This window comes from Sinohyriopsis cumingii, chromosome 6, assembly GCF_028554795.1.
Source record: "Sinohyriopsis cumingii isolate HCF-2022 chromosome 6, ASM2855479v2, whole genome shotgun sequence".
Lineage (NCBI taxonomy): Eukaryota > Metazoa > Mollusca > Bivalvia > Unionida > Unionidae > Sinohyriopsis > Sinohyriopsis cumingii.
This window is the reverse complement of record NC_142966.1, coordinates 164968868-164989124: the sequence shown is the minus strand read 5'-3', so window position 1 is coordinate 164989124 and position 20257 is coordinate 164968868. Positions and strand designations below refer to the sequence as shown.

At 33.9% G+C, this 20257-nt stretch overlaps 1 protein-coding gene across 5 annotated transcripts in view; it reads left to right on the top strand.

Annotated features, from left to right (window-relative positions):
* LOC149798460 (receptor-type tyrosine-protein phosphatase kappa-like) overlaps window positions 1-20257 on the top strand; it is a 147854-nt gene that overhangs the window by 43113 nt on the left and 84484 nt on the right. For 2 of the 5 annotated variants that reach the window (XM_089963664.1, XM_089963662.1), the window contains exons 1-3: window positions 4775-4898; window positions 11321-11479; window positions 11879-12061. In XM_089963664.1, coding sequence (XP_089819790.1) covers window positions 4838-4898; window positions 11321-11479; window positions 11879-12061 — 403 coding nt within the window. In that variant the 5' untranslated portion in view covers window positions 4775-4837. Of the gene's footprint in view, window positions 1-4755; window positions 4899-11320; window positions 11480-11878; window positions 12062-20257 lie in introns of those variants that run through there. The other 3 variants (XM_089963663.1, XM_089963660.1, XM_089963661.1) reach the window with 3 other exon arrangements.

The following is a 20257-nucleotide window of genomic DNA, read 5'->3' as shown; positions in this document are numbered from 1 at the left end:
CGGGCATTGGACTGTTATTGCAAATTGTACTTTTTTTTAGCAAAGCTCGTATATCTACACTTCCCTGTCAGTACTGCAAAGTGATGATTATGATCTGGATAATATATGTATTTTAGAGGGTTATGAAATGGTACCTGGTGGTTATCAGAATAGTTTCGGAACTGTAAAATATAAACTGGACCCAAAAATGTCGAAAGTGCAAGAGAAACACAGCAACTATTTGAAAGGTGGTACATAGACAAGAAAGTTGGTTAAGATTACGAAATTCTTAGAGAACTCGTATTAGATGAAGAGTTCAAGAATCGCATTTATAGTGACGTTAAGAATTACATTAATGAACACAAAGTCGAAACTATCGAAAATGCTTCTCGTACAGTTGATGAGTATTCCTTAGCGCATGAAGTTACTTTTGTCCGTAAGTTTTTTATTGAACAGTCTTGTGGTAAAAAAAACTATTTCAGCCTCATACGAGTACTTCCGAATCTCAATCTGGCACAACTTTTTGACATAAAGTTTCTGATAACACTGATCAGAATTCCTTATCTCTTTCTATGTATATCAATTGCAAGAAGAAAGGATACTTTATTTCTGATTACGACAAATTGACCAAAATCACCAAAATCAAGCCAGATCTATTCCAATATGCTCTTATTTCGTAGAGGTCGAGACCACTGTCATGTATTGAAAGCAATACATTTGTTAGGTCAAACAGACTCCATTCTGATTTTGTTATGGTGAGATATGAAACATTCATGTCAAATGGTTCTATTTAAAGAACGAGTGGTTCTGCGAATCATATACCTATTAAACGTGTAAGGCACACAGAGCTTCTCAGATGCTTTTATTATCAAGCAATTTGCCTTTTTCTGATAGGCCTTCTAATGAAAGCGTTCATATACAGGGAGTAGCTTGCGGCTTCCTTAATATTATTCTCACTGTGCAATTTTCGTCATCAGACTTAATCTCAGGACCCGTGAGAGTCGGAACATTATTCTCTTTACCCATCGAGGATAATACTTTTTTCTAGGCAATTTCTTAGCCTGAAATAAGGTTGTGGTTGATTCAATTTAACTGACAAGCCATGTTTGCATCTGAACGTCTATCCTATTAAAAAAAATCCCCGATTATGCAAATATTGTGCATTTATTAGAGCTATGGCAATGAAAGCGAAAAACGAGACAAATGGGGTGCTTGTGAGAATATGAAGACCACCTGAGGTATTTGCTAGTGACGAGTGGTTAGTGACCTATCAAACTGTATTGTCAAAGTCGTGCAGACTGGACATTTATGGCGTTGCCTATAAAACTACTGTGATTGGTCATTTAGAGATCAGAACGACTTATCACAAGATACTGAATCATTTTTATTTGCCAAAGCGTAAAAGTAATTTTTGTAAATATTGTAAATCTTGTCAAACTTGTCAATTGGTAGGAAAACTCAATCACAAGATAACAAAGGCTCATTTGCATCCTATTGCGGAATTTTACGAACCATTTAGCAAAATAATGGTTGATTGTGTCGGTCCCTTACCTTAGACCAAGTAAGGCAGCCACTATTTTTTGACTATAATGTGTGGGTCTATAACATTTCCGGATGCAATTTATTTGAGGAATATTAAAATTAAACAACAGTAAAGGCTTTGATAAAGATTTTTACTCAATTCGACCTGCCCAAGTCTGTCCAATCTGATCAAGGGTCAAATTTTATGTCTAAAAAATCTCTAGCAAGTTATGCATAAATTAGGCAATCGGGAATTCAAATTCAAACAAAACTCAAAGAGAACTACAATGGAGAGAACTTTTTAGTCTGGTGATACAGTTCAGTCCCTTTTAGGCATTCTTCAGAATTCATTCAGATTAGGTGTTTAGACCTTACAAAGTTAGAAAATGAGTGAGTTACATTACAATACTAGTACTCCTGAAATGCAAATATATTCAAAGAGTACCGGTATGCTGATAAACATAGCTAGGTTATTTGTGTATTCTATTTAACCGTTCTTGTGTATCACATTGAGTTTTAAACGATGAAATACAATCATACTGTAGTGAACTATCTATGGAATTCAGAAATTATGAATAATCTGGACCAGAAACTTTCACATCTGCAGCAACAAGAAAAAAATGAAAGAAAAGCAGTATTACTTGAATATGAGTTCTGGTTACCAGCTGTTCCTGCACGAACAAATACAATGTACGATGACATTGAAATTGTAGATTCCACACCTATAAAACCACTTCCATACGGGACAAACCGTTTCGAACAGAATTGTTTGAAGAAAGAAAATCAGTATTTGCTGGAAAATTATTCTATGGAAAATCTTAAAAGTCACCGAAGTACACAATGTATACTTGTACTGAATGCAGATAATACTTTCCGCATGCCCACAGACCATATAAACGTGAACAGTGTGACCAAAACTGATTTAATTATATTGCCAATAATCGACGACTGCATTGACAAAATGGGAAATGCAAAATATGTAACCAAATTTGACTTTTTGAAAGGATTTTGGCAAATTCCACTGACACAAAGGAGAGTGGAATTTTGGCTTTTGGGACTCCATGTGGACTTATAAATATAAAGTGATGCCGTTTATGATGAAAGATTCGTCTTGTACGTTTTACTGTTTAATGAACATGATTACATCTTGTCTAGATTACTGTGATGCTTACATCGATGGTGTCATCATTTAGAATGACTACTGGAAAGATCATTAATAAACAATTCGGAAACTCTTTGACAGACTCACTGATTTTTGTAAGACTTGTTACATTGCCGGGACATATCATGGGACACAAACAAATTAAACTTATATATGTTTAAATCGCTGTTCTCTCTGTATCCCCTGTTCCTGTCACACAAAAAACAACTGATACGAATTTTTGGTATGACTGGTTACTATCGGAAAGTGTGTTCCATTTTTCCCATGTTTCTGTAATTCCTAAACCTCTGACAAATTTATTGAGTAAGAAAACCAAGTTTCATTGATCCGAACAAATGTCACCAGGCTTTTGATAAGTTAAATACCATACTTAAGAGTACGCCAATTCTTTCAGCTCCAAAGTTTAGTCAGTAAGTTAAAATTTATGTTGATGCAGGAGATGTTGCTGTTGGTGCAGTATTGATTCAAAAAGACAATAAATGGTGGGGTTACAACTAATCAATACCTCTTCTTATTGTAGCGCTACAACTGATCAATATCTTTTCGGTAATTATGCTTTGATGATACGAAAACGTTTGCTGTGATGCATGTTTGTTCTAATGCAATATACCTGAATGTTCTGTTTCTTGACATTGAAGCACAGCAGTTGCATATTGCTAAGCTGTGCTTAAAGAAGAATGACTTCAATGCTCTATGATTTCGTATATATAGTTGACGAAGTGTCTCTCTCCCAAGGATTATGAAATGCAGAATTGTGAGGCACCTAATTCATTATTGTTTTGACAATGTATTGCAATATACTTCTGCAGAATTTGTAAATTGAGAAATGTTAGACAAGTCTGTGTTTTGCATGCAGAGAATGATTTGTACGAATTAATTTTTCGAAGATAATGTGGCTATTACTTTGTAAGAACGAGTGTACTTCATTTTATAATAACAAACCCCTAATCAATATATAGTCGTTACTTACCAATAAAATAATATTTTGTTTTATTTGTCCTAGTTAATTTTGCGTACAAGATTGTGTGTTATTTATAGTACGATGCCAATTCTCTCGTACAACAGCACAATTTGTATTTTCTTTGAAGTGCTCTTTATTCAATCTTTTCTTCATAAATGTGCTCATATATATCTGTTTCCATAACACTTTTTTCAAACATGTACTAAACATCTAGTTCGCGTAAACTGTTATGGTCTCAATGGAATAAAAAGTATATTTGTTTGCTGTTTGATATCATTAAAAATAAGCAATAATATTAAAAATACGTTACAACTACGCCGAATGTATCACTTTAAGCCTTGTTTTGACAGAGTTTCTCACTGTATGAGTCAGCATTATGGAGCATAGAGTCCATTATGGGATGTAAGCTACACCAGTGTGCCACGTTAGCGTTTACAAGTCGAAAAAGAGAACAATGGATCCTGTTTCTAGTAAAAGAGACAAGAAACGGGGGATTGTTTCAAAGACTATGAGTTATTTATCCTAGCATGACCTTTCTAATTTGTTCTAGGCCTTACATAATCCTTGGGTATGTTAATAACTGCACATGAAGGACTCTAGGGTCGTGTTTCAGTTCAGGTAGACAAAACACATAAAACATATTTATAAACTGGTTTGTCATACTGAGCTATTTTTGTTCAGGTTAGAAATGTACTCAGTGTTCTGTGAGGCTATGTCCGGTATTGTATATAGCGGGTGTAACTTGTATATATATAGCGGCTGTAAGAATTAAAAAATTGCATTCAACGTTGTCAATTATGATCGTTCTCTTCAGATTAAGATGCCTTTGCATGGTAGTAAAATTTGTCCCCGAGAACTTAAATATGGCTTGTCGTGTGGATTGATGCATTCATAGGCATACAACTGAATGAATGAATGAATGAATGAATGAATGAATGAATGAATGAATGAATGAATGAATGAATGAATGAATGAATGAATGAATGAATGAATGAATGAAAGCATTGATGTATATTTTCATGGATGGACCCACAGTGAGTAACATACATCCTTTTAAAGAAACAGATATCACCATAATACGTGCTGTATATTTTTACTTCCTAGTCGGATAACAGAGGGATTTCATATGAGCTTATTCTTATCAACGTAACTGTCCCGGCAAAGGATTTACAACGTTACAACATGAAATGCTGAAGAGATGATAAGTATAGAAAATGGGTAGGACATTATTATTTCTCATCCTCGACTGCATCTTACAAATGTGTTACGGGCAAGGTAAGTGCATAACTGTGCTTGCAGCGCTCATGATTGAACTTGACAAAGCATCGGAAAAGGAAATGTACTTGGTTACCTGGACCATTATCAGCTTTTCTATCAATGTCCTTAATATGCATTTTCACAGTTACTCTATTAATAGCAGCCCTAATATGTTACTATTAAATTAACTCTTAATCAATGCTACAATGTAAACTTACCCATCTAAAGCTAGCACACGTATCTACAACGGCTAGTAATCTATGATTTTCATGCAGTTATACACGCACCTCCCTCTTTTTCTTTCTCTTTCTTGCTTTCATATATATATATATATATATATATATATATATATATATATATATATATATATATATATATATATATATATATAATTAACCTGGAAGGCCGAGCAACCTAAAGCACCCACCTTTACTGATCACTGTCATCTCGCGTACGTTCGCGTGGTTCGAGTCCCGGGCGCGGCCAATGTGTGTCATTGAGCTTTCCACGACTAGGGTTTCCCGAGTTCGTCCTCCACGGGCTATACTGGCCGCCATGTATAGCTTTGCATACTCTGATCTTTGGCGTTAAATCCCAAATAGATATAAGTAAGTATGCATTCATGTAGGTATGTGTGTGTATCTCTTTCTCTCTGTAATATGTCTATATATATATATATATATATATATATATATATATATATATATATATATATATATATATATATATATATATATATATATATATATATATATATATATATATATATATATATATATATATATATGTGTGTGTGTGCGTGTGTGTGTGTGTGTGTATCCTAGACTCAGGTATTATGAAGATTCGAGGTTACAAACAGCTCATTGCTTTCAGCATTTACTTTAGTTGGGCGCGAAAAATAAATCGCGCAGGGGAACTAACACATCAGCATTTCTTCATTAAATGCTATCATTTCTCTGGTGGTTGATGGATGGGATGGTAAGTGGCTGAGATGTCATTTGTGTTTGGACAGTTGTCACGTGGAAATGATTTAATAAGAATTTATCATGCATAATGGAAGCAGTTTGACAAGAGGGTAAAATGTAAGGTTTTTGAATACGTACGACTGAAGTAAATGTGAGTTGTACAAAGTCATCGTAAACGATTGTCTGTAACGTACGAACAAACAAAGCAATCAGATAGTAGCACTGTAATTTTGTCAGTCGTACGGAAAAGATGGCAGCCGTGTTATCGTTTCTCCTTTCCTTCTTTCATTAATTGATACACGTGCAATATTCTGTGGATCTATGTAAAAGCTCCTTTTTAACTGAGCTTTGATCATTAAAGCATTTTTACGGTGCAGGTACAAACCTAATCATCGATCCAACACGTACCTAATTAAAAGTACACCTGTTTTGCACGTGATGGATGTCAAAGCTTGTGCAAAGAGGTAACTATACGGTAAAATAGACGATAAACACCCAAAACAAAGGAATCCGCTCTAGATGAATCGGAGAGCGTCGGACATGTAATTCATGTGTCGGGTTCGATACCGCCCAGGTAAGCGCTGATTGGCTGCTTTGGAAAAAGCATTTTAATCCTATCTCCCTAGCATTATCTTATGTTAAGTGCATAGGCCCTAATAAACAGTAACAAAAGAAAGAGTGAAAATAACAAGCTTTAAAAAATCTAACAAATAATTTATTTACCTGGACAAACACTGTAAAAGTGAAAAAAATAAGAATTTACGGTTTTAAGAAATCAAATCCATAAATAATCCAAGAATAATCCAAGAGCTAAGTTTTAGAAATACTACAAATTAAATTAAATATTCTAATGAATTAAAGTTCGAGTCCCGACGAAAAATCCAAAATGGAAGGCGATGACGTACACTATAGTCCGTATAGCGCTGATGTGTTAACAGTTCTTTGTGAACCACAGAAAATAATATTCTGGTGCTTGAATTCCGAATAAAATTTGAAGAAATGTGTGTGTCAATGAATTCTGTATGAGCACTCAAAATATTTCCAGGAAAAGAAATTAATTTTTTAGAATCCAAATGCTTTGAATAAACACTAAAATGTAAATCCATACTGGTCACAAGCAAACACTTTTCCAGTGTCCAATGTAGAAGCCCCAAACTGAGAAATATCTCTCTAAACATCACTATTAAATCTAAATAATGCCCAATTTCTGAAAATCCATAATTGCGAAATAGATGCTATTTATATCGAAAATCACGTACTCCCAGTATGACCTTGATACAAACCAATCATTTTACTCCTAGAATAAAATCAAAATAGAAGGTTGATTACATGTCTTAGTGATTTCTGAATCAAGGTCGAAAACTAAGTCAAAAATAGAAACAGTGTTTCTATTATTAGGCGTTTATGAAAAGAGTCAGGTCAGACTGAATGTTCTGGAAAATATCAAATTCCTTGTAAAGAAAACTAGATTACTTTGACATGTAACAAAATTAAAAATAAAATTTGAAAACTGACAAGCAATTAAATTAAATCAAATATAAATTAAATCAAATATACATAACAATTATATAGCCAATAATGTTTTTATAGTGTTGTAAAAACAACCAATCTCAACCATGAATTAAGGATTGATGTTGAAATGATAATATTGATGGGACTAAGGTTTATTCAGTATTCAGACTAATAATATTTCAACAACATTTACTGATTTACTGATTTACTGAGTTATCATGTTTCTTTATATTGAGGTAACGGCTACCATTTCACAGAAATAATTGCAACAAGCACAAGAAATAAATCCGCTCATTGCTGATTTCAATACAAGTTCTTGAGCTGTATTAGATCATATTAGAAAAAAATGTTTGTGACTCTAATAAAATTTCCTGAGCATGTACTATGTTTACAGCCTTCAAACAAAATAAGAAATTAGTAAACTTTCATTGAAATTTTGAAGTGCAGAGCATCGACATCTGCTATTGTTACAATGTGTTAGTGTTAGCAATCACTTGTTATTTAAGGTGGAATTTTAATGTTCAAACCACCTGTTTTCTTTTAACTCTCTTTCTATTTCGTGTACCTTCTTTGCTTAGATCTTCATGAAATTGTTACTGGTAAGACATAAAAGTGCCGTAGGCTTCCGGTATTTATTTGTTACATGATGTTCTTTCATGCTTATATTTCATTGTTTGTCCTTTGTTTTATCGTTTATAAGTCTATTTGAATGTTACGTGTTTATGTCGTTCTTTTTCCATGGATTATACTGTTAGAATACCATTAAAGAATTATGATATATGTCTGAAGAAATTATCTATCTCCAAATTCTCTTCCTAGTATCGTCAATCTGTTCATGAACATTTTCTTCGTTAAAAGTTCATTTATTCGTTTAGCATGGACCGTGTTTTCTACTTGTGTTCTCTTGATGTTTCAAATTATTATCTTCCAAACTATCATGTGTTTGTTTACATATTGTTTAATAGCAACTTCTTTTGTTATTGCTGCATCACTTAAACCAGTAGTAATTTTCAGCCATTTTCACAACAGTCAGAACTTAAAATGAAGACAAGAGAGATTTACTTCAAGCTGTACCCAATTAATCGATACACATGTATAGAACATAAGATAAAGTGTATTTAAAAAGTTATTTTGTCAAAACATGCACAATACGGTAGCATGTTTTCTTGAATTGCACTGAACCAGCACCACGTGATTTAGAAACACCGATCATGTATACGACTTTTCTAACGGACAACTTTGTTAGGCATTTGCTAATTGCTGATTATGAATGAGGTATGATTATCAAGCTTTGTTACCCTAGGTATGTTGTCATTTATACAACCGCTATTGTTTATCGGAACTTTCAGAGTGATCCAAACGTTATAAATGAATTATTTTTCAGATGAACCATACAAATCAAAAACTATAGCCAAGTAAACTTTGTAATAAAGGAATGTTACAAAAATGTTTTGAAACTCACTGAAATTCGGAAATCGACTGGGAAAATAAGAGTCAAACGTTGTAGCTGAGGAAATATTATATCCAATAAAGTAATGAATAATATTTCTATTTTACTGAATCTACACCTCTCTCTATCTGTATATATATATATATATATAGATATGACCTCATCTATCGGAACTGAATGACATTAGTATATTGTTAATAGGTGCATAGCCAGCCTGCCAAGTAAGTAGGAATATAATTGTGATGTACGGGCTGGGTCTTCTTTCATTAGACATAATGTTTGGGGCACTTGTTTCACACGGGCATTTTATCACACGTTACTTGGAATGGATATTCTTATATCGTAATATGAGATTAAAATTGTCAACACAGATGAGCCATATGTAATTCACCGAAGTAAAAGCTATGATAGTTAAGCATATATATTAAGTATACGTTCATCAATTATGCATCATATACATGTACATATATTTTTCAGATATTACTTTGACAAATCTATGACATTTATTTATGCTTGAATGAAACACGCAGTCCACCCTTACACGTGCAAAGTGGAACATTTCAAGTTAGTGTGTTCAGCCATAACGTCAAATCATTCACGGAATCATTGTGTCAATTTGACCTTATCTGTTTATATCAAAACTAAATTCCCTTTAAACGACAGAAACGTTTCAGTAGCATAAAAGAAGCCCGCCTGCAACTTTGTCACTAAAGTGAATACACGGAAATTCAATAATACCGATCTATGTCTCTATTATTCTTTCTATAATACTTTATCATGCCTAAAAATAAATTGGTATACACAAGTCACCGTTTGTTCCGTGTTGGTGTTTCTGAATTTAAACAAGAAGACATTACGAGGAACATAAACTAAGAATACTATTTAGAATAAATTATAAACTTACACACAACTTAAAAACTAATTTTGTTTCCCATTTTTATTTTCTTGTTATATATTCCCCATATGATTGAACTTAGGCACATATTAAAATAATAGTGATACGAAAACTGAGATGTTACCAACACGTTTTGTATTCCAACATTGCTCGGAGAAAAAAAAATACAATTAAAACCGAAGCACGATTTGGGGTTTGTGTTCAGAACTTTAAATTATACAAAACCTGACCAAAACCAAATCCTATTAGGAAAACTGTTCTGGCCTGACTAACTTTCCTACTAAGACAAGTAAGGCACTTTGAATGCTTAAACAACATATAATATAATAATATACACAAGTATCTTCGGGTCTTAGTATTTGAATCTGAAATACTGATAAGAGATAATTACGTTTACAGAGATCTGATCAAACTGCAATTGAAATCTTAAGTTTATTTCATCTTTAAACTACCTTCATTGTTTGTTTATCTATACCCTCATGTTCCATGCGACCAAGGAAGACATTTATAGGTACATATTTAGTGTTGAAGCCGTTGTCGACTATGCATCTCCATGCTGTTATTTTATATATATATATATATATATATATATATATATATATATATATATATATATATATATATATATATATATATATATATATATATTCCAAACAGGTCTTTTGTTCATATCTCACATAATACCAACTTTAGCTACCAGTTAGTTTTCGTTTTTAACTGTAAACTGTCATCAACAAAACCAACCGGTTTCAAAAGTAAAAGCTTTTGAGAGTATTCAAATTGGCCGTCGCCCTTCACATTCTATATGCACGTTGGAATTATGATATATTGTAATGTACGATATGTATAATGATTTCCAATAACACCTTATCCAGTGACTGACAAAACATTACATTTCTGATAAACTAACATTTTGGGAATTTATTCACCATTATTTTCAACATTATGTTTGTTGTTTCAACTTTATGCACTGGCATATAGTCTAACTCAGCTTTATGCAAAATTATGCTGCATCACAAAGTTTAATAAATGACCAATTTCGTGCAGTGAATGTGTTGTTTTTATTAGTTGAGATTGCGAATAAATTGTTAGTAGACGAGATGGGTTGAACTCATGCATGCCATTGTCTTGGAGTCGATTCCCAGATGGCAACAACGAATCAGCTGAAGTCGGCTCTGTTTTTGTCTATCATTGTTAGACGTTTACTGTGAATTTGTCTTTAAGTCGTTGTAAAACGTTATGTGATCCTCTTCAGGGACACTATTTTTCACTGCTGGTAATAGCGAGTTCTTTAACACGTCACAACGCAAGTCAAACGAGGAGAACTCACTTCACTTTTCATATGTTTATGACAACTGTTTTCAATTACATTTTTCATGTATTATTACATAAGTTGGTTAAATTTATTCCTCTTGTAGGTATCATCTTGCAAGTAATTAAGTTATGAATCCTAATGTAGGCAATACAGTTTGTCTTGATTATTTATTGATTACAAAGTTCTATAATAGCATTTTATAGTAGAAATACCATGCAGTATTCCAGAGTGTTCAGTCGAGTATTTCCATAGAGCCATTTATTGTCATTTCTTTACTTGTTAACATACGTGTACACTTTTCAGCTCGTACCTGTTCTAGAGGGCCTCATAAACTTGCCCGTTTTGGTTCCTCTTGTGAATACCTGTGCCACTGTAGCGGAAAACTATGTGACATAAATACTGGTGAATGTCCTGATAACATGGAATGTGATCCTGGTTGGATGGGATCCGGGTGCCAGTATGGTAAGTGTAAATCAGTTTTTGTTCGGGTAATTATGACAGCAATGTGAAACCATTACGGAGACTCCAAACAAAATATGATTACATATTAGTATGATTTTAAGTCTGGCGTGGATTTCGCATTCACTCAATGGATAAATCCTTTTATAATTGCCGCCTGCAGAAACCGTACTTTTTCATCGTGTTTTTCTTAATGTATTATAATTATGGCAGAATACATAGTACACGAAATCATTATTTTCCTTTAACATTTGCACAAATGTCCTTTAACTATTAATTCGCATCGTAATCCTTGTGCTCGTGAATGTAAGTGTAGATTAGCAAAGAACACTTGTAATGCATCTGACCTGACGGAAGTCACACTATAACGTTGAGTAAGACTTTTCTATTGTGCCTTTTCAGTTAACACCGCTTACAATGCATCGGTTCAAAGCAATTACTGGCAAGATGAACATACCATTGTAGACGGCAAAAGCTATACATGTGCTAATCCCACCAGTATAAACAGAGATGCTGGATATTGTGTACTTGATTTGAAACGGAAAATGCGAATCACAGAGGTGCATCTTGTATTTATTAAGACAGGTACATTCATAAAATTACTCTCATTTATCACATTTCGTAAATTTAATTTATTGATTCGCATGTGCTGATATTACATTTATTGGAATATGACTTGCAGTTCTGAATGTTTATGTAAACCTTCAATATTGCATTAGCTTTATTCACACGAGAAAACGCAAAGATTATTCTGCTTGTAGTATATTCTGCATCCAAAAAAGTCACATCATACTCAAATAAATGTCTCATATGGACTGAAGTCCCTAACAAAGATATGACTCAAGGAAAGATTTTCATTACTACGGGTATTTTTGTCTGTTTGGCAATCAGTTTTATGCTTACCTGTGACCTTTATAAACAACTCCTTCCATAGAGTTACGAGTTTTATCATTTATGAAGATCGGGGATATTTAATAATACGTAGCGTTTATAATTATATTAAGTTTGAATATTTTAAAGCAATTTAACATTTGCCATCTACAACACGTAAACATTTAATTAATAATGTTCGAGTAAAACAGTGCAAAATCAATGTTGACTAGTTCTCTCACTCAGCGACCAATACTATTGCTCACATGCTCGATTTAGTAGGATTCCTCCCCATGCACCATGTTTTGTGGGCAAGAACTGTGAAGACTACGATCGCGCACACAAATCATGATGCATTACGATGTACATGTATTGTTGTGTCCAATACTAATATACATTATATATTATATTAATATGTATCCATCTGTAGTGTTTTAACCTTTAGTGTGTATGGCTGTGATCTAAGGACTAAATATATTTTTTGAGCTTATAACAATTCATGGAACTTTACGATTATAATTTTTCAGTGACATAACATCATTAGGAGTTTTCGTTAATGAGCAAGGCTAACTACTCCTTTCTTATTTTCTTTTCCTGTAATTGCTTCAATGTTTTCCCCGATTTTCTGATCAATTTCAAAACAACTACCATTGCTATTTCCTGAACACCGTTTGCTGCAGTACGTATACTTATTTACAATTTTACTGGTTTGAGAACATCGATGTTAGAACAACAAAAAATTGTCTAAAGGTTCTAAATAATATATATATATATATCAGATTTAAGATTCTTCATTCAATTGGTCTTGATTAATTATAGATTTTCTTTCATAAAACAGTGGACGCTCTCCAAGACTTAGAATAAAAATATAGCTTGGTATATGTCACCTTACGTGGAACGTTAACATTATAAATATGATTCCTGTCGTTTAAGGTTATGATTGGAAATAAATCAGTTTATCTTGGAATTCAGTTGTTCATTTACTAAAACATATGCAATGTTTTGCTTGTGGTGATGCAATGATCTTGCATAATAATGTGTCTTCAAAGTATTGTTTCATTCTTATTTATGTCTTGCTCTAGTATATTCGTAATGGAGAAGTGATTGACATATAAGATACTGATTCCATGGTACATATGAAAACTCGTTTCCATAAGGTTGATATGCTTGTTCTTTCAGATAAAGTTCCAAATCTTAAACGTATGTCAAACAGTTTTGCCAGTTACTGTGAGTTAAGGAAATTGAACGTAAATCAGAAAAGATAAAGTTGTCATGCATATTTACATTAGTATAAAATTGAAACATCGTTAATACGTAATAATATACGTTCATGATATATTGAAACCAATTCAAGATAGATAAGCTCTTTAACAAATATTCTTTTCTTACTTTCATTTAATATACCGATATACTGTCATTTAAAACGTGCTGATCATACAGTTTCGGCATCATATAATTATGGATGCGAATTTACGGGTTTTTAAAACATTGCCATAATCGAAAGTGTTCACAATGAATTATAGACGTCTACTAAAGGTTGGATATAAACATATTTTTATATTTTCTATGCATGAATTTGTAGAGTGCTATTTGTTGTACATAAGTATAAAACAATGAACAGTTTTGAAAAAGAAGACGGTTCATAGGCTAACAACATACATATTAGTAACATGTATGTCTAATACCGCTTGCTAGAAAATGGGATCCTTCTTCGTAGTTGGATAAAGAATACTGTATCAATTGATAATGATTCCGGTTTGAGCTACATAATAATCACAAATCTAACTAACGATTGAACAACGATCTCTATAAAATAATGTCTGATCATTATTTGCAACCTTTGTGTCCTAATTTAGGTACCTTATAATGGGGGATAACGTACGATATTTGGAAGATGTGAAGTACTGAAATCTGCAAGTTGTATTGGATTGGCATACAAATATCCTTTGCAATTTCAGAACATCAATAGACAACCATTAGAATTTGGAAGGTGACTTTCATTTAGATTTTTATGAAGAACAATACACAATTTTTATATCTAAATAATGCAGTAGAGTTTAATTACTTGTTTGAGTTCACCCAGTTTTAACAAACAGAATATTATGTATTTCCAAACTGTACTAAGGTGTTAAAGATTCAAGAATTGTTTCAGAGTTGAAATAATACCTTTTTTAAGTAACCCACAGTACTAACATTTGTGCAACATTTGACTAAAGTGATGATATGTACGTGTGTGTGCGCGTGTATGTGATGTCATTATGAATAGTTCAAGAGCAAATTACGTTCGTATCATCCAAATCCAAATTATTTAATGTTTACCCTTATTATTAGTATTATATATATAGAAAGTGAATAGTTCGGCTCTTCATGTGGTAAAAGTATGATGTTGCTTTTTTGCAAACGGACTAATTGGCATGCCACTAGGTTTATGAGAATTCACTTTTAGTAATAAATAGAAAAGTGTGCAATGGAAAGGTTATTTATTACTATTAGATGCAACTTCTTGAATTCGTTCACTCTGCTTCCACCGCCTGTATATTTTCGTCATCACTCCACTTTAAATTTGTGAATGCCAGTTATATATAACAGATTAGAAGTCATTTAAACATTGATGGAGATTAAAACATGTGTTAGTTTCTTAGGCCACGACAAATCAATGATGAATACAATCAATGGCGTTGCTAGGGGGGTGCGGGGGTGCGGACCGCACCGGGTGACACCATCTCAGAGGGGTGACACCAACATGAAAAATTTCAAATTTTACAGAGCACACACTTCTCGGTCTAGTCGGATTTCATAAGCGGATAACCGATCTTAGTTAAATACGTGACTAGCAGGCACAGCAGTGGCGTCGCTAGGGGGATGCGGGGGCTGCGGACTGCACCGGGTGACACCATCAGAGGAGGTGACAGCAAAATGACATTACTAAGGATTCTGTATGCTCTGTTACGGAAGGAGGACCATGGGGGTGACACCATAAGCTACCGCACTGGGTGACACCAACCCGAGTGATGCCACTGAATACGATTACATGCCAGATCAATCGGCAATTAGTCCTTGCATACATTTCATACCAAGATAGTATCGTAACTATCTTTGTCTTATTGACAAAACATTTATTTCAGTTTGAGAATTATTCTGTCAGGATAGTGACATTACGAAACAAGAAAACCGTTATCCAATATCATAGAAAACTTTATGCGTTTCAGGAACATATCAACTGGTCGAAAAATTGTAGAAAATAAGTGGTCCCGAATGACTTAATGAACTGAATGCAATAATTAACCTCGTGAAAATATTTCATCCGCTGAAACATATGAGGTATTTTCTATTAATAATAATAATGAGGACTTTATATAGCGCTTAATCTTTAGAAGCTCTAAGCGCTTTACAACATTAGACAACACTTATAACATAAAAAAACATATAGAATGATATGATTACAAAAACAAACACCATGAAATTGGAAAACATAAAAGACATTCTGAGAATATTTAAGGTAGGAAACATTATTAAGTCTTTAAGTTTGTTCTTGCAGTCGAAATAAGTGAGTTTTGAGAGCCCTATTGAATGTGATCACTGTGTCTTTGTGTCTAAGTTCAGTGGGCAATTCATTCCACGTTGCTGGGCCCTGGTATGCAAAAGAACGCTCTCCATATGACTTTGTTTTCATAGTTGGAACAATGAGTATACGATTGTCAGAAGAGGAGCGTAAGTATCTTACTGGTGTGTACACATGGGTGAGGTCGGATAGGTATGTTGGACTAGAGTCCAACAGTGAAACGTAGCACAGAAAACAACTTTTGTGTTTGATTCTGGATCGAATGGATAGCCAGTGTAGGGTACAGGTCGGGGGGAGGTGTGCTCTGATCGTGGTACTCTAAGTATGATCCGAGCAGCTGTGTTTTGAACTTTTTGAAGTTTCTGGAGAAGATATTGAGATGAAATAGACAGAACTGAGTTACAATAGTCCAGTCTTGAAAGTACTAATGAATGCACAAGTGTTTTAGTGGCATCAACTTAAAGATATTTGCGAATTGAGCTGATGCGTCTCAGCTCAAGATATGCAGCCTTGCATATCTGCATGACATGTAGGTGCAATGTGAGAGTACTTTACAGAGTAATACCTAGGTTTCGTACTGATTGTGTGAATTTAATGTTAGTGTTGCTGATATTTATTGTTTGAGGTAAAGGATGTGAATGAGAAAGTCTTTGTGTTGTGATCAGAATGGCCTCAGTTTTATCATCATTCATCTGCAGCTTGTTCCATGTGATCCATGATTTCACATCAGAAATGCACCTCTCTACACCTTGGATGGTAGCATCAATTTCAGTTGGGTGGCTAGATTTGTATATTTGGGTGTCATCAGCGTACAATTGGTGAGACACTGAATGATGATATATGACACTTGAGAGCGAATGAGTGTACAGAATGAAGAGAACAGGTCCTAGAACAGACCCCAGTGGAACACCACAACATAGATCAACTGGGCTGGAGTGTATTCTATTTGCAGATACAATTTGTGTCCTGTTGACCAAGTAGGACTTGAACCAAAGTAAGGATATATCATGAATGCCAAATACATGCTAATACAGAAAGGGTCCTACAATCAGTCTGTCAAATTTGTTTTAAATAATACTGATTTGGCAGTCTTCGTTCTAAGCATACCTAGAAAAATTACTATACTGATCTTTCTAGACAACATTTGAATCAAATGTTTCATCCTTGCATCTGACACTATATTTTTGGTAGTGACAGATAGGCTAAATATACTCACAATCTTTGAGTAGAATTCATATATCAGAACGAATTTAGAGGGTTGAACTCTCAATAAAAGATGGCATACAACATTACAACGGTTTTTGGTCGACATTGGAAACAAATGCAGGATACAATACATTCTCTCCGCTTTTCTCGCATGCCGAAAATGCGGTATATAACTTTGTTACAGTTTCTTGACTGCTCTTAGAAAGTACAACAGACTGACATTGCTATAATAATAATTTCATTATCTTCATTAGTCAACCAAATGACTTAAAATGTTGAAACTCCCCACTTTTGGGACAAACTTGGTAATTATTACGTTCTCCAAAATAAAACCGCTACAAAGCAGCATAATTTGGCACTATCTACTTCGTTTCAAAAAGTACTACATTGGTATCGTCTGTAAACATCAGGAACGTTTTTAGAGTAAATGCCTTGTTAATTTGAAGCTAAATGCAAAGTGTGTAATTATGCTTTAACTATGCAAAGGAAATTATTCTGAAAAAGATATATTTATTTGGCCTATGGTACATGTAAGGCATTGTCATTAAAGATACAAATATCGTGAAAGAGGAGAAAGATGTTCCGAAAAGTAACGTTAATGAATAATTGTAGTTTTGAAGATATTGCACTATTACAGATGTGAATAAGTCAATCTTCTTGTTTGTGAATAATCTACTTAAATTAAGTGTTTCTAAGGATGCTTTTGGACAATTGGTTACAACTAATAGCCACATATAAGTTTCGTCCCCTACAACTACTCATATGGCTTCATTGTTTGTTCATTACACCCGTCTCATAAAGCTGACCTCTCCTGTTCTTGGCGTGTTGATCAAATAACTATTCCACACATTTTAATAGCGCAAACAAAGAATGGTGTTAAAGTTTCTGTCAGTGACGATTTCATTTATAGGATTCAATAAAGCAAACGGCTCCGGTGGCCTAGTGGTTAGAGCGTCCGCCTCGGATGCGGGAGGTCGTGGGTTCCATTCCCGGCCGAGTCATACCAAAGACTTACAAAAATAGTACTAACAGCTGCCTCGCTTGGCGTCAGCATTATGAGGTTAGTGTTAGGACTGGTTGTCCCGGTGTCAGGATAATGTGACTGGGTGGGACATCATGCCACATGTCTGCGGCATGGTAACCCAGTGCTAGACATCACTATAAACTATCACACTGCAGACATCGTAGCGATATAACTGAAACTGTTTTAAAGCTACGTTAAAAATTCAAATTACACACACACACACACACACACAATAAAGCAAGCATGATTAGGAATCTTGCGTGGACTGTACATTTATGTGAGAACAACATACACCAATAATTGTGGTTTTATCGTACTCTGCATATACAACAATCTTAATAATAATTCTAATACTTTTGCTGATAATAATAACGATCACGATGGTAGTTGTTCAGAACCCAATTTTGAAAGGTGAATCTGTCTATAACGCCACCTAATGTACAAAACCCAATTCGCTTTTCCCCGTGAATGACCGCTAGCGACAGGTTGAAATGTATACGCAATTTATATTACAGTTATAGGTACCATCTTTTACTTTACTCAATACAAAATTTTGAAAGTTAGTTTTTTTACAAGACTGCCATGCAATGAGTGGAGGAATATTAACAAAGGGCTACAACTTTGACACAAAATTTGGTAATCGTGGCTTGCCACTACGTGGAAGATGGTGATTATAACATGCTACAAAATTCATAGCAGACAATTAAGGATTCTAAGAGAAGTTGAATTTACAAGATTGTGTGACAGTCGGACGGACATGAGGAATTGAGGATAGGGTACACAAAACACTTATTTGTATTATATGAGAAAGTGGGAAATGGAATAAATACACTGTAGAAAACCTTAAAATATTGTCGATTTTGTTTATTTCCATAACGTTTTGCCAGGGTAAAACGATCTGCAAAATAACCGTGGTATGCACACATGCAATCCAAAACTTAGAAAGATGATTCTTCACTGTAACAACAATAGCATATCGATAATCCATTGTAAAATGAAACGAACTAGAGTAAAATTAGGAAGACATTGATATTTTGCATTAAGTCGCCAACATTTTGAGAATCATATAATATTAAAATATAAAGTAAGTCAAGAGTAGGAAAAGATACTAATCAGATAAAGTGACCCAATGCATGAATGGTGCATGCTAGATTGACTACTGCAATATTTAGTAAGTATTTGAAACATAATTCCGTTCATATTAATCTCTTCTGCTGAATAAATGTTCTTAAACATTCTGAAGTTCAGAACAAATATATATATATATATATAATTTTACGAATCCTAAATATGGCGACACGATTAAGAACTATATTATACTGATCTTGTGACCTATTATATCCAGCCCGTCAACTTACATAGCGAACATGTAAAACAGAATGTTGGCATTATGATTCTGTGTCAGTAGATAGGACAATGTGAAAATTTATTGTTCATCTTCCAGCATAAGGATTGGAAAAAATAGATCATATTTTGTTCTTTTTTAACTTGAACTGGGCTGATGGTCAATACCACATTTCACACAAATAAGGTATACTGGTTGTACACTTTTCATCTTCTTGTAGATAGTCATCTCCTTGACTTTGAATGTATGTGATTGTTTATAAAGAAATACGCTGAGTTCTTGCATGAACGAAATGTATGTATGTGCATATGTATGCATGTATGTATCTATGTATGTATGTGCCTGCCTGCCTGTCTATGTGCCTGTATGCATGCATGTATGTCTTTCTGTTGTCTGTTTGTCTTTTTCTCTGATTGTATGTATGCATGTACGTATGTATGTATGTATATATGTATGTACGCACGCACGCACGCACGCACGCACGTACGTACGTATGTAGGTATGTATGTAGGTCTATATGTAGATATCTATGTATTTAGGTATGTATGTAGGTATGTAGGTGGGTAGGTAAGTAAGTAGGTAGGTAGGTAGGTCTCTGGAAATCAAAGTGATTTCAAATTTATCAAAAATTATTTGATTAAAAAAATGAAAGGATGACCAGTCAATTGTATAACTGCATGCTATGCAGTGTTTAATTATAAAAGGGTATATTCCCTGCCGCCAATGTACAATTATATGTTTGTTTTTTTCCTGTACGCTGTAGTTACTTCGTTC